This window comes from Melanotaenia boesemani, chromosome 19, assembly GCF_017639745.1.
Source record: "Melanotaenia boesemani isolate fMelBoe1 chromosome 19, fMelBoe1.pri, whole genome shotgun sequence".
Taxonomy (NCBI): Eukaryota; Metazoa; Chordata; class Actinopteri; order Atheriniformes; family Melanotaeniidae; genus Melanotaenia; species Melanotaenia boesemani.
Genome location: NC_055700.1, coordinates 30,145,297 through 30,161,584, shown reverse-complemented (window position 1 = coordinate 30,161,584; position 16,288 = coordinate 30,145,297). Strand labels below are relative to the sequence as shown.

The window sequence follows — 16,288 nt, the reverse complement described above, 5'->3', positions numbered from 1 at the left end:
GTCTTCCTGAGTCCATGCAGTGGTTTCCAGTAGAGAATCATGTCTGCTTTTAATGCAGGAGATCACCAGCATCCAGCCTTGTCCCATGCACACAGAGATTCCTCCTGATTCTCTGAATCTTCTGATGATATTCTACACTGTAGATGGAGGATCTTCAAAGTCTGAAGAACATTTTCTGAAATTGTTCCAGTTTTAGATCCAGTTTGTCTCAGATTGGTGAAGCTCTGTCCATCTTTCCATCTGAGAGACTCTGCCTCTCTGAAATGCTCCTTTTATACCAGTCATGTTACTGACCTGTTACCAGGTAACCTGGTTAGTTGTCCAATGCTCCTCCAGGTGTTTCTGGTTTGTACCAGGTACTTTTCCAGCCTTTTGTTGCTCCTGTTCCAACTTTTTCCATCAGATTCACTATCAGCTCATATTTTCATCTCATGGTGAAACGTCTCAGTTTCATCCTCTGACGTGTTTTTATCTTCTACTGGGGATAAAATATGAGTTGATGAAATTCTGTTTTTATTTTAATTTTACACAACATCTCAGCTTTTTGGGAGTTGGAGTTGTACATGATTTCAAGGTTAAGGATCCTCCTCCAACTCCTCCACCAGATTCAGGTGAGTTTACCTGTGTGGTGCCAGGATAAGACCAACCAGTCCCGTCCAGCGTTTCTCCTTCTGTAGCGTATCATTGTTCGTCACCGTGAGTTAAAACTGATCTGTTTAATGATTTCTGACTGCCATCAACCTTTGAGACTCCACAATGTGACTTGTAACCACTCAGCTGATCAACCTGAAGTCCTGCTTCAGGCTCCACCAGGTAAAACTGGTAATAACTAACTCAGGAACTTTCACATTTACCTCCACAATGAGGATTCAGTCCTCACTGAAGGAAGTTTACGGAAAATGTGTCGACATGCAGGACCGCAAACAAGTCGTAAAGTTCCTGGTGATGAATTAAAGACGGATTATAATATAAAAACAGATGTTTTTGAGGAAGACGAGCTGTTTTCAGTCCACAGATGTTCCACCTGATGTCCGTGGTGTTTGCCTCCGACTCTGACCTCCATGTACAGAATGATAACAGAAAGCGTCTGCATCTGTTTCCCTTTTACTCTGTGAAAGGCTCCATCGCTGGGAAGTCTGCCCCCCCCCATCTTCTTTTACAGCCCATGTCCAGGATCTTCAGTCCAACTTGATGCAAAAACTTCATTTAAGTCTTTTAACAATTTTGCCTGGAAAAATCATCTTCAGATAATTCTGATTCATGGGTGGAGCTCATCAGCATTGTCCTACTGAGGAAGCGAAATCATGTCCAGCTATTGTGAAGAACATGAGATGTTCAGACATCATCCTGATTCCAGCTTAATGCTTACGGAACAAAATGATCCAGAAGTCTGTAATATCCCCATCCAAACTCCTGCTTCCAGTTAGTCCAGCAGCAGATGAGCAGACTACAGGCTGGACGTCTGATATGATCAAACATCTCCGGAGAAAAAACACACTGCTGATGTACGGCGAGCAGAGAGGTTCATTTCCTCTGCAAAACCCCGACAACACATCCAGCAGGCAACTCATTTATCTGTTTTTACTGCAATAACGCCACACACATATTTCAAATAAAATAAATAAAAAAATGAAAAAATAAAATAAAATAAAATTGTTTCAGGATGAGTGTGACTGACCTCTCCCAGTGGCTGCAGACGTTGGGATCCTCCAGGTTGAGGCAGGAAATGTTCCCGGGCAGGTAACAGAGGACCACGGCCAGAAGGAGCGTCCTGAGGAAGCACAGCGACGGGGCCATCTCAGCCAGAGCTGCACCTTCACACACAGACCAGCAACATCTTTTTAAACAAACAGACGAAGAAAAACACAAACACAAATTCCCCGCCGGGTCCGGCTCTTCTGTCCTACTGAAACCCCACACCCAAACTACCTCACAGGTCACTTCACATCCCTGGAAGTTCCCTGGTGCAGGACTGGCTTCAAACCCAGGTTCAGGCTCTGACTTCAGATCAGATTTTAAGTGAACTCACAGTCAGCAGCAGAAGTCAAGCTTTGGTTTACTTCTCAGTTTCTGTTTCCTGCTCCAGGCCAGAGAAGAGAGGAACCTGTGATTCTTCCACCACTAACATCCAGCGTGGAGCCTCTAATCCAGCAGCAGAAACTGGTTTGAGTCAGATAATGACAAGCGCTTGGATGATTTGTATATTCATGATGAAGAAACTCGGCTTTCTCTCTGTGGTTTTTGTTGATCACAGAACTGCAGAAAGAAAGCAGCTGTTGTTCGGTGTTTAAAGAAAATCTACATTCTGTTCAAACACAGAGGCGGTTTGATGAGTCGAATCTGCACCAAATCCTGCAACACTTTAAACCCCTTAAACTGGCTGGACAAGTGCAGCACAATTCAAAGAGACGGCAGAAAATAAGAAGCATCTTCTACAGTTCAAAGCAAAAAATAAAGGAAGAAGAAAGAACATTAGATAAAGATTCCAGCTTAAAGAACCAGATCCAGATCTGGACTGTAAATAAAAACTAGTCCATGCAGCAGAGAACAGGTGGGTCTTTAACCTGGATCTAAATAAACTGAGTGTTTCAGCTGATCTGAGGCTTTCTGGGAGTTTGTTCCAGACATGTGGAGCATAGAAGCTGAATGCAGCTTCTCCATGTCTGGTTCTGACTCTGGAACTGATAAGAACCTGGATCCAGATGACCTGAGGGTTCTGGTAGGTTCATACTGGGTCAAGAGGTCCCTGATGTATGTTGGTCCTAAACCATTCAGATCTTTCTAGACCAGCAGCAGAACTTTAAAGTCCATCCTCTGACGGACCGGCAGCCAGTGTAAAGACCTCAGAGCTGGACTGATGTGGTCCACTTTCTTGGTCTTAGTGAGGACTGGAGCAGCAGAGTTCTGGATCAGCTGCAGGTGTAATTTACAAATAAAAAAAGATGAACAAGAGATGACAATAAAGAAACAGGAGAAGCTGAACTGATGTAGAAAAAGATAAAATCGTAAAAGCATTATTAAAGATGAACATTAATAGAAATATTGATCAGTTTCCTTTAAATTTCCACGTGAATTGTTTTGCTAATACTTCTTACATTTCTGGATTTATTTCCTTATTCTCTAATATAGTTTATCTTTATGTGATGCTCCTATTATTTCACAACTATGCAGAGGTTTCCAGATGTACTCCCTTGGCATTTATTTTATTTTATTTTATACATTTAAAAAAAATGAAATGTACAGATTGGTGGAGTGAAATAAAATTTAAAAACTCACTTAAAATGTAGAAAATTATAAATAAATCAATAAATTTAGAACAGTTTGGTTAAACTGTCAAATATTTCTGACCTACAACTTCCGGTTTTCTGCAGGTGCAACAAGCACACATGAAGTCAGACCCACAACCTCTAGTCTCACCTGAGATCTGCACCTGTAGATAATCTTATTCAGGACAAAAACAAGGTAATGAAACTTCTGTTTCTTCACATCTATCTAAATATTAAATATCTTTAAAAACTTGGTTTCAGTAACTATTTTTTCCCCTGTAAGAAGCAGAAGTTGAGATTCATCATGTCAACGTTACAGCTGCTTTCAGAGATGTAAAAAAGAGGCATCTTCACCCTCCAGCAGGTCTAAACATAACCTCAACATGTCTGAAACTAGCTTAAGTTAAGAACACGTCTCATAGAAATGATGTTTTAATCGGGAGCAGATGGACTTTGTGAGACTCGTGTAAGACAGACTTGTTAACTAAAAAGGTGCGAAGATATAATCCAAGCTGTCAAGTAGAAAACTGTAAGTGAAGTCTCCAGAGGAGTATTTAGGATCAGTCAGAGTGTCCACAGTTCGTACGTCTGCTTCTCTGTTTTCAGAAACAGCTGCTTCATGACTCCAGCTGCTCCAGAAATCCTTTGGTGATAATGAGATAGCGAAACCTCATGAGGCCAGAAAGTTTCCCCCACATCTTGTGGCTAGCCTCCAGGCCTCCTCTGCATGACGGAGGATGGCTGCAAAGATGTCTCCAGTGGCTGGGTGGCTGCTGACAGTCTGTCTGTGCAGGGACTTTATGGGCCTGTAAGGGCCGTCCTCTCTGGTTTCACAGAGTTAAGAGAGGGCACAGCTGCTGCTGCCACCAGCACTGATGACAACTGCACTGCTGCACAAACAAGGCTACCACTGTGTGCTGGAGGAACCAGGAGCAGCTCCTGCTGGATCTGAGCTGGACAAAAGCACGTTCCAGCCAAACAGCACGACGCCTCACTGTCAGACCACAAAGACCTGCAGTCTGAGCTGGTGCCAGGACCAGGAAGACGCTGCACTCAAACCACCGGGGGAAGTTTTCTCAAGATGGGGCAGTAGAAAAAGCAACATGTGGACACATATCTGCACATTCTCAGGGCATGCAGTACATACAGACACTAGCATCATGCTGGGATGGAAGAAAAAAAGGAACATTTATAGCCTGAACGTTTCCAACAACAGGCCCAAAAACAACATAAAATAATAAATCCATGAAAATCTGAAGCTGCTTGTTGACTGATGTGCATATCCTACAGTTCAAATCAGCAGGCACAGCGTGCATCTGTTAGCCATGACCGCAGGACCCAAACTCACACTTCACAGCATGCAAGGTTTTGTAAGTACACAAGAAGGTTTTCCTATTTTTAGTTAATTATTTATGCAAAACACAGAGTAGAAGCTTTTAATTCCAATATAAAACAGTCTGTAGCAGTTTCTAATCCCAGTATAAACCAGTCTGTAGCAGCTTTTAATCCCAGTATAAACCAGTCTGTAGCAGCTTTTTATCCCAGTATAAACCAGTCTGTAGCAGCTTTTAATCCCAGTATAAACCAGTCTGTAGCAGCTTTTTATCCCAGTATAAACCAGTCTGTAGCAGCTTTTAATCCCAGTATAAACCAGTCTGTAGCAGCTTTTAATCCCAGTATAAACCAGTGTGTAGCAGCTTTTAATCCCAGTGTAAACCAGTCTGTAACAGCTTTTAATCCCAGTATAAACCAGTCTGTAGCAGCTTTTAATCCCAGTATAAACCAGTCTGTAGAAGCTTTTAATCCCAGTATAAACCATTCTGTAGCAGCTTTTAATCCCAGTATAAACCATTCTGTAGCAGCTTTTAATCCCAGTATAAACCAGTCTGTAGCAGCTTTTAATCCCAGTATAAACCAGTCTGTAGCAGCTTTTAATCCCAGTATAAACCAGTCTGTAGAAGCTTTTAATCCCACTATAAACCAGTCTGTAACAGCTTTTAATCCCACTATAAACCAGTCTGTAGCAGCTTTTAATCCCAGTATAAACCAGTCTGTAGCGGCTTTTAATCCCAGTGTGAACCAGTCTGTAACGGCTTTTAATCCCAGTATAAACCTATCTGTAGCAGCTTTTAATCCCAGTATAAACCAGTCTGTAACAGCTTTTAATCCCAGTATACACCAGTCTGTAGTAGCTTTTAATGCCAGTATAAACCAGTCTGTAACAGCTTTTAATCCCAGTATAAACTAGTCTGTAGCAACTTTTAATCCCAGTATAAACCAGCGTGTAGCAGCTTTTAATCCCAGTATAAACCAGTCTGTAGCAGCTTTTAATCCCAGTATAAACCAGTCTGTAGCAGCTTTTAATCCCAGTATAAACCAGTCTGTAGCGGCTTTTAATCCCAGTGTAAACCAGTCTGTAGCAGCTTTTAATCCCAGTGTAAACCAGTCTGTAACAGCTTTTAATCCCAGTATAAACCAGTGTGTAGCAGCTTTTAATCCCAGTGTAAACCAGTCTGTAACAGCTTTTAATCCCAGTTTAAACCAATGTGTAGCAGCTTTTAATCCCAGTGTAAACCAGTCTGTAACAGCTTTTAATCCCAGTATAAACCAGTCTGTAACAGCTTTTAATCCCAGTATAAACCAGTCTGTAGCAGCTTTTAATCCCAGTATAAACCAGTCTGTAGCAGCTTTTAATCCCAGTGTAAACCAGTCTGTAACAGCTTTTAATCCCAGTATAAACCAGTCTGTAACCGCTTTTAATCCCAGTATAAACCAGTCTGTAACAGCTTTTAATCCCAGTATAAACCAGTCTGTAGCAGCTTTTAATCCCAGTGTAAACCAGTCTGTAACAGCTTTTAATCCCAGTATAAACCAGTCTGTAACCGCTTTTAATCCCAGTATAAACCAGTCTGTAACAGCTTTTAATCCCAGTATACACCAGTCTGTAGCAGCTTTTAATCCCAGTATAAACCAGTCTGTAGCAGCTTTTAATCCCAGTGTAAACCAGTCCGTAGCAGCTTTTAATCCTAGTGTGAACCAGTCTGTAGTAGCTTTTAATGCCAGTATAAACCAGTCTGTAACAGCTTTTAATCCCAGTATACACCAGTCTGTAGCAACTTTTAATCCCAGTATAAACCAGCGTGTAGCAGCTTTTAATCCCAGTATAAACCAGTCTGTAGCAGCTTTTAATCCCAGTATAAACCAGTCTGTAGCAGCTTTTAATCCCAGTATAAACCAGTCTGTAGCGGCTTTTAATCCCAGTGTAAACCAGTCTGTAGCAGCTTTTAATCCCAGTGTAAACCAGTCTGTAACAGCTTTTAATCCCAGTATAAACCAGTGTGTAGCAGCTTTTAATCCCAGTGTAAACCAGTCTGTAACAGCTTTTAATCCCAGTTTAAACCAATGTGTAGCAGCTTTTAATCCCAGTGTAAACCAGTCTGTAACAGCTTTTAATCCCAGTATAAACCAGTCTGTAACCGCTTTTAATCCCAGTATAAACCAGTCTGTAACAGCTTTTAATCCCAGTATAAGCCAGTCTGTAGCAGCTTTTAATCCCAGTATAAACCAGTCTGTAGCAGCTTTTAATCCCAGTATAAACCAGTCTGTAACAGATTTTAATCCCAGTATATGCCAGTCTGTAGCAGCTTTTAATCCCAGTATAAACCAGTCTGTAACAGCTTTTAATCCCAGTATATGCCACTCTGTAGCACCTTTTAATCCCAGTATAAACCAGTCTGTAACAGCTTTTAATCCCAGTATAAACCAGTCTGTAGCAGCTTTTAATCCCAGTATAAACCAGTCTGTAGCAGCTTTTAATCCCAGTATAAACCAGTCTGTAACAGCTTTTAATCCCAGTATAAACCAGTCTGTAGCAGCTTTTAATCCCAGTATAAACCAGTCTGTAACAGCTTTTAATCCCAGTATAAACCAGTCTGTAGCAGCTTTTAATCCTAGTGTAAACCAGTGTGTAGCAGCTTTTAATCCCAGTATAAACCAGTCTGTAACAGCTTTTAATCCCAGTATAAACCAGTCTGTAACAGCTTTAAATCCCAGTATAAACCAGTCTGTAGCAGCTTTTAATCCCAGTATAAACCAGTCTGTAGCGGCTTTTAATCCCAGTATAAACCAGTCTGTAGCAGCTTTTAATCCCAGTGTAAACCAGTCTGTAACAGCTTTTAATCCCAGTATAAACCAGTGTGTAGCAGCTTTTAATCCCAGTGTAAACCAGTCTGTAACAGCTTTTAATCCCAGTTTAAACCAATGTGTAGCAGCTTTTAATCCCAGTGTAAACCAGTCTGTAACAGCTTTTAATCCCAGTATAAACCAGTCTGTAACAGCTTTTAATCCCAGTATAAACCAGTCTGTAGCAGCTTTTAATCCCAGTATAAACCAGTGTGTAGCAGCTTTTAATCCCAGTGTAAACCAGTCTGTAACAGCTTTTAATCCCAGTATAAACCAGTCTGTAACCGCTTTTAATCCCAGTATAAACCAGTCTGTAACAGCTTTTAATCCCAGTATACACCAGTCTGTAGCAGCTTTTAATCCCAGTATAAACCAGTCTGTAGCAGCTTTTAATCCCAGTGTAAACCAGTCCGTAGCAGCTTTTAATCCTAGTGTGAACCAGTCTGTAGTAGCTTTTAATGCCAGTATAAACCAGTCTGTAACAGCTTTTAATCCCAGTATAAACCAGTGTGTAGCAGCTTTTAATCCCAGTATAAACCAGTCTGTAGCAGCTTTTAATCCCAGTATAAACCAGTCTGTAGCAGCTTTTAATCCCAGTATAAACCAGTCTGTAGCGGCTTTTAATCCCAGTGTAAACCAGTCTGTAGCAGCTTTTAATCCCAGTGTAAACCAGTCTGTAACAGCTTTTAATCCCAGTATAAACCAGTGTGTAGCAGCTTTTAATCCCAGTGTAAACCAGTCTGTAACAGTTTTTAATCCCAGTATAAACCAGTCTGTAACCGCTTTTAATCCCAGTATAAACCAGTCTGTAACAGCTTTTAATCCCAGTATAAGCCAGTCTGTAGCAGCTTTTAATCCCAGTATAAACCAGTCTGTAGCAGCTTTTAATCCCAGTATAAACCAGTCTGTAACAGATTTTAATCCCAGTATATGCCAGTCTGTAGCAGCTTTTAATCCCAGTATAAACCAGTCTGTAACAGCTTTTAATCCCAGTATATGCCACTCTGTAGCACCTTTTAATCCCAGTATAAACCAGTCTGTAACAGCTTTTAATCCCAGTATAAACCAGTCTGTAGCAGCTTTTAATCCCAGTATAAACCAGTCTGTAGCAGCTTTTAATCCCAGTATAAACCAGTCTGTAACAGCTTTTAATCCCAGTATAAACCAGTCTGTAACAGCTTTTAATCCCAGTATAAACCAGTCTGTAGCAGCTTTTAATCCTAGTGTAAACCAGTGTGTAGCAGCTTTTAATCCCAGTATAAACCAGTCTGTAACAGCTTTTAATCCCAGTATAAACCAGTCTGTAACAGCTTTTAATCCCAGTATAAACCAGTCTGTAGCAGCTTTTAATCCCAGTATAAACCAGTCTGTAACAGCTTTTAATCCCAGTGTGAAGCAGTCTGTAACAGTTTTTAATCCCAGTATAAACCAGTCTGTAGCAGCTTTTAATCCCAGTATAAACCAGTCTGTAGCAGCTTTTAATCCCAGTATAAACCAGTCTGTAGCAGCTTTTAATCCCAGTATAAACCAGTCTGTAGCAGCTTTTAATCCCAGTATAAACCAGTCTGTAGCAGCTTTTAATCCCAGTGTAAACCAGTCTGTAACAGCTTTTAATCCCAGTATATGCCAGTCTGTAGCAGCTTTTAATCCCAGTGTAAACCAGTCTGTAACAGCTTTTAATCCCACTATAAACCAGTCTGTAGCAGTTTTTAATCCCAGTATAAACCAGTCTGTAGCAGCTTTTAATCCCAGTATAAACCAGTCTGTAGCAGCTTTTAATCCCAGTATAAACCAGTTTGTAACAGCTTTTAATCCCAGTATATGCCAGTCTGTAACAGCTTTTAATCCCAGTATAAACCAGTCTGTAACAGCTTTTAATCCCAGTATAAACCAGTCTGTAGCAGCTTTTAATCCCAGTGTAAACCAGTCCGTAGCAGCTTTTAATCCTAGTGTGAACCAGTCTGTAGTAGCTTTTAATGCCAGTATAAACCAGTCTGTAACAGCTTTTAATCCCAGTATAAACCAGTGTGTAGCAGCTTTTAATCCCAGTATAAACCAGTCTGTAGCAGCTTTTAATCCCAGTATAAACCAGTCTGTAGCAGCTTTTAATCCCAGTATAAACCAGTCTGTAGCAGCTTTTAATCCCAGTGTAAACCAGTCCGTAGCAGCTTTTAATCCTAGTGTGAACCAGTCTGTAGTAGCTTTTAATGCCAGTATAAACCAGTCTGTAACAGCTTTTAATCCCAGTATAAACCAGTGTGTAGCAGCTTTTAATCCCAGTATAAACCAGTCTGTAGCAGCTTTTAATCCCAGTATAAACCAGTCTGTAGCAGCTTTTAATCCCAGTATAAACCAGTCTGTAGCGGCTTTTAATCCCAGTGTAAACCAGTCTGTAGCAGCTTTTAATCCCAGTGTAAACCAGTCTGTAACAGCTTTTAATCCCAGTATAAACCAGTGTGTAGCAGCTTTTAATCCCAGTGTAAACCAGTCTGTAACAGTTTTTAATCCCAGTTTAAACCAATGTGTAGCAGCTTTTAATCCCAGTGTAAACCAGTCTGTAACAGCTTTTAATCCCAGTATAAACCAGTCTGTAACCGCTTTTAATCCCAGTATAAACCAGTCTGTAACAGCTTTTAATCCCAGTATAAGCCAGTCTGTAGCAGCTTTTAATCCCAGTATAAACCAGTCTGTAGCAGCTTTTAATCCCAGTATAAACCAGTCTGTAACAGATTTTAATCCCAGTATATGCCAGTCTGTAGCAGCTTTTAATCCCAGTATAAACCAGTCTGTAACAGCTTTTAATCCCAGTATATGCCACTCTGTAGCACCTTTTAATCCCAGTATAAACCAGTCTGTAACAGCTTTTAATCCAAGTATAAACCAGTCTGTAGCAGCTTTTAATCCCAGTATAAACCAGTCTGTAGCAGCTTTTAATCCCAGTATAAACCAGTCTGTAACAGCTTTTAATCCCAGTATAAACCAGTCTGTAACAGCTTTTAATCCCAGTATAAACCAGTCTGTAGCAGCTTTTAATCCTAGTGTAAACCAGTGTGTAGCAGCTTTTAATCCCAGTATAAACCAGTCTGTAACAGCTTTTAATCCCAGTATAAACCAGTCTGTAACAGCTTTTAATCCCAGTATAAACCAGTCTGTAGCAGCTTTTAATCCCAGTATAAACCAGTCTGTAACAGCTTTTAATCCCAGTGTGAAGCAGTCTGTAACAGTTTTTAATCCCAGTATAAACCAGTCTGTAGCAGCTTTTAATCCCAGTATAAACCAGTCTGTAGCAGCTTTTAATCCCAGTATAAACCAGTCTGTAGCAGCTTTTAATCCCAGTATAAACCAGTCTGTAGCAGCTTTTAATCCCAGTATAAACCAGTCTGTAGCAGCTTTTAATCCCAGTGTAAACCAGTCTGTAACAGCTTTTAATCCCAGTATATGCCAGTCTGTAGCAGCTTTTAATCCCAGTGTAAACCAGTCTGTAACAGCTTTTAATCCCACTATAAACCAGTCTGTAGCAGTTTTTAATCCCAGTATAAACCAGTCTGTAGCAGCTTTTAATCCCAGTATAAACCAGTCTGTAGCAGCTTTTAATCCCAGTATAAACCAGTTTGTAACAGCTTTTAATCCCAGTATATGCCAGTCTGTAACAGCTTTTAATCCCAGTATAAACCAGTCTGTAACAGCTTTTAATCCCAGTATATGCCAGTCTGTAGCAGTTTTTAATCCCAGTATAAACCAGTCTGTAGCAGCTTTTAATCCCAGTATAAACCAGTCTGTAGCAGCTTTTAATCCCAGTATAAACCAGTCTGTAGCAGCTTTTAATCCCAGTATAAACCAGTCTGTAGCAGCTTTTAATCCCAGTATAAACCAGTCTGTAGCAGCTTTTAATCCCAGTATAAACCAGTCTGTAACAGCTTTTAATCCCAGTGTAAACCAGTCTGTAGCAGCTTTTAATCCCAGTATAAACCAGTCTGTAGCAGCTTTTAATCCCAGTATAAACCAGTGTGTAGCAGCTTTTAATCCCAGTATAAACCAGTCTGTAGCAGCTTTTAATCCCAGTATAAACCAGTCTGTAACAGCTTTTAATCCCAGTATAAACCAGTCTGTAGCAGCTTTTAATCCCAGTATAAACCAGTCTGTAACAGCTTTTAATCCCAGTATAAACCAGTCTGTAGCATCTTTTAATCCCAGTATAAACCAGTCTGTAACAGTTTTTAATCCCAGTATAAACCAGTCTGTAACAGCTTTTAATCCCAGTATAAACCAGTCTGTAGCAGCTTTTAATCCCAGTATAAACCAGTCTGTAACAGCTTTTAATCCCAGTATAAACCAGTCTGTAGCATCTTTTAATCCCAGTATAAACCAGTCTGTAACAGCTTTTAATCCCAGTGTAAACCAGTCTGTAACAGCTTTTAATCCCAGTATAAACCAGTCTGTAGCAGCTTTTAATCCCAGTATAAACCAGTCTGTAACAGCTTTTAATCCCAGTATAAACCAGTCTGTAGCATCTTTTAATCCCAGTATAAACCAGTCTGTAACAGTTTTTAATCCCAGTATAAACCAGTCTGTAACAGCTTTTAATCCCAGTATAAACCAGTCTGTAGCAGCTTTTAATCCCAGTATAAACCAGTCTGTAACAGCTTTTAATCCCAGTATAAACCAGTCTGTAACAGCTTTTAATCCCAGTATATGCCAGTCTGTAGCAGCTTTTAATCCCAGTATAAACCAGTCTGTAGCAGCTTTTAATCCCAGTATAAACCAGTCTGTAGCAGCTTTTAATCCCAGTATAAACCAGTCTGTAGCAGCTTTTAATCCCAGTATAAACCAGTCTGTAACAGCTTTTAATCCCAGTGTAAACCAGTCTGTAGCAGCTTTTAATCCCAGTATAAACCAGTCTGTAGCAGCTTTTAATCCCAGTATAAACCAGTGTGTAGCAGCTTTTAATCCCAGTATAAACCAGTCTGTAGCAGCTTTTAATCCCAGTATAAACCAGTCTGTAACAGCTTTTAATCCCAGTATAAACCAGTCTGTAGCAGCTTTTAATCCCAGTATAAACCAGTCTGTAACAGCTTTTAATCCCAGTATAAACCAGTCTGTAGCATCTTTTAATCCCAGTATAAACCAGTCTGTAACAGTTTTTAATCCCAGTATAAACCAGTCTGTAACAGCTTTTAATCCCAGTATAAACCAGTATGTAGCAGCTGTCAGACTGGGAGGTAAAATGATGTAAAATGAATGTATGAATAGATGTAGCAGCATAAAGGTCGACCAGAAGAAGAAAGCAGAATTTATTACTAACAGAACTTTGTAGAAATAACACACAGATCAACAGAGACCAAACCTTTTAACTTTCTGCTCACTGGTTGATCTTTGGCTGCTCCTGATTGGACGTTACCATCAATCTAAGCTCTCTGATTGGTGGAGAGTCTGACAGGAAGTGGCTTCATCATCATGTCCAGGTCTAAATAGAGGTCTCTTAGCAACATAGTAGTGATGGTGATGTTTTATGATGAAATGTGATAAATAATGCTGTTATCATGGATCATTGTGGATTTACCAGATAGAGTCTCTGAATAAAACTACATTTAGTGGCTGGATTGTAAACCTCCTGGACGGGATAGAAATGCTGGAAAACTTCTGAAGATCATCTAAAGGGTTAAATATCCATCACATTTACCCCACAGAGTTAGCCAGAGATCTGCTGGAGTTTTTAGGGTTAAACATCAGCATATAGATAAAAACAAATACATATACCGCCTTGTTTGTTGTTTGCGTGTTAATGCTGGTGTTCTGTACCGGTTTGTTTTGATTTTCAGGAGGGAAATGGGCACAGGCAGCACTTTCCCATCAAGGCTCATTCTCTGCGCCTGACAAAACAACAGCTGAGGCTGATGAAGTAGATCTGCAGCTGACTCTGGTGGATGTTGAGCAAGCCTGACACAGTTCAGCTTGGACTGATTACAGAACACAACTTTGACTCTGACACGCTGAGCTTACCGAGAACCGAAATGATAGCTGTAACATGTAAAACTAACCATGACCGACCGGGGTCCTGCCATGATGGCTTCAGCTGCAGCACGTATTGAAGTTGTTTCCTTAAAAACCTCCATAACAGCCAGAGGAGGAGAGGATGTGAGCCTTAGACTGATACCTCTGAGATTCTGTCCACATCATCTACTGTCATACTGAAGTGTTCTTGTTGCAGTGGGCTGTAAATCTAACCCCGCTGGGAAGGCTGCCCCTGCCGTCATCTGCTCAACTGTTGCCAGGTTGCAGACTAAATATCCTGAAGCATTCATGGGGATCTCCAATGATTTCAACAATGTTTCCCTCTCTGTTACACTTCCAACTTTCCATCAGTTTAACCTTTCGCCAAAGTAAAGGAACAATGGAACAAACAAAAAACACTGGATTTATTCTAAGATACATACTGCTCCTCCACTGAGACAACCAGCCCATGGTCTGGTACTCCTCACCTCCACCTACACGTCCACTGATCAGCAGCAATCTGACCAACAACACTTTCAGGAGGTGGCCTCAGGAAACACAAGGAACCCTGAGAGGATGCTGGTTGGAATGTCCTCTGTGAGACACATGGAGACAACATCAATGCCATGACTGAGTGTGAGACAGATTATATTAACTCCTGTGTGGACAGCATCGTCACAACAAGAACAGCGAGATGCTTCCCCAATAACAAACCCTGGATCACCAGAGACCTGAAGAAGCTGCTAAACGTGAAGAAGAAAACCTTCAGAAAGACATATGGAGGTTCTGAGGACTGTTCAGAAACAAATGACAAGATAAGAGAATCTAAAGAGGTGTAACCACATCAGAACCTCCTGAAACATCCTCCACCAATAGTTTGACAGTCCTAATTATATTTAAGAGGACACATGGAATAAAGTTTAATCCAGGTAATCATACCTGGTTACTAAGATAAGTAGTAACACTACACACCCTCCAGCAGGGTGTGTAGTGTTTGCCTGTAGTGTCGCTCCAGTCTCCTCCGATAACCCGTGAAAAGTGTTGAAAACTCTTCAGCAGGTGAATTTACATCTAAAGCAATTAATACATAACTTTTCGTGTATTTAACTTCCACCCAGGGGACAGGGGAGAACCAGACCCGCGCTCACATCACAGCTTCAGACTTCTATCAGGATCATTTACCTAGTCGATGTGAGCAGAAAGCTCGCGCCCTGTCACCATGGATACGTGGGTCGGTGGTTCTGATTGGTCCAAAATCACCAGAAAATCCAGAGAAGATGCAGTTAAAGTCCCGGTGCCGCTCGGAGCTCAGTCTCATCAACACTCCGGATCCTCTCCGCGTCAAAACACCCAAACTGCTGCGCCCGTGACGTCACTCCGCTCTCCACCAATCACAGGCTGTAATGGACTTACACGAACACACAAAACTTAAGGTTCGGCTAAATAATCAGTTTATAATCAGTCTGTGTTACTTTTCTGGTTACTTAGAGGTCTAAAGAATAAATGAAATAATAAATTCCCCTCTGAAGGACTGAAATGAATCAAACTGATTTATTATCGATTCTTAGATAGGAATCAGATATGCGTCAGTATCTGGAAAACCACAAAATAACTCCTTTAAAAAGAAAGAAAAGATCCAAACAAACAGCCCATCTTTTTGGTTGTTGCTGGTTGGTTTAGCAGCAGTTAGAGGTCCTTCATTTATTTTCAGGAAGCTTTGCCTGAATTTGAAGAGTCTTATAGCGTCGTTCTTTAATGTTTTAAATCACGAGCACGATGAGAAAGAAATCTCACCAATCATTTATCCAGCAGAGTGAAGAGGCTGGATGATCCTTGATTCTGTGATCTGAACAAACTTTTTCGTGTTTGCTGATGTTTAAACGTAAAGAAAGTGCAGCGGTGAAGCTCAGGAATCTGATCTCAGGTGAGACGGGGCTGCAGCAGCCCTCTTCTACACGGCAAACCTCCAGGCTCGGCCCCGCTGGACCTCAGGGACTCTGGACGATGAAAATGTGTTTATTTAGTTCTTTCCGTTTATGAAGAATACTTCTTTCTTATGTTTTGTTGTTTTATGATATCACTCAGCTCTCTGCATCCCGGTGATAAATCTGAATCTTTTGACTCTGCTGCCACCTGCAGTTTGCAGCAAACCACCATAAATGATGCGGTCAGAGGATTCACATGAGCTTTCGTTAAACTCCCAAACAAAGTCATACAAACTAGTCACGGAGACCAAAGCTGCCAGAGGGAGGATGGTTGCAGGCTTCCATGGTCGCAATCATTGTTGACATGCGTGGTGCCTTCATGATAACAGTCACGTGCTGTTGTGATATTTATTGTTCTCCTGTATAACTCACTGACTGAATCTGGCAGATTATTTACGAACGGGTGTTATTTTACCGGTTTATCGGTGTGGACAAACTCATTATTACAAGGTTGAGAAAGCCCCGTTTTTACTCTGAAGGAAACAAATCTGAGCGGAAAACGTCTCGTTGTTGAGGGAGAATGGGAAGTCCGGCTCTTTTTAAAGACTCGGCACTTTTGATTCAAATAGAAGAGTCGGCTCTTTCGGCTCTCAAAAGGTTTTTTGTTTAGAATCACTCAGACCTCCCAATTTAACAATTAGGAATTATTTTTATGTTAGCAATTTTTTATTTAGGGTTTTCATGAAAGCTTAACATTTACATTTAAAATACAGTGACTGTTTTATATTTTAATCAAAGCTTTAAAATGAACACATGAACACAGAACCATGACAAATGAACTAAATAAATAAAGATTCAAACGTGATGACGCTTTAAATTAATTCTCTACTTTTTCACAACATATTTGTGTTTAAAGCTGCACTT

General features: G+C 40.6%; 1 protein-coding gene across 1 annotated transcript in view; it reads right to left on the bottom strand.

Moving 5' to 3' along the window:
* megf10 (multiple EGF-like-domains 10) overlaps positions 1-14,761 on the bottom strand; it is an 83,818-nt gene extending 69,057 nt beyond the window's left edge. The window contains 2 exon segments of the mRNA XM_041970736.1: positions 1,679-1,814; positions 14,622-14,761. Of these exon segments, the coding sequence (XP_041826670.1) occupies positions 1,679-1,814; positions 14,622-14,757 (272 nt within the window). The 5' untranslated portion in view covers positions 14,758-14,761.
* Positions 14,762-16,288: the final 1,527 nt, after the last annotated feature.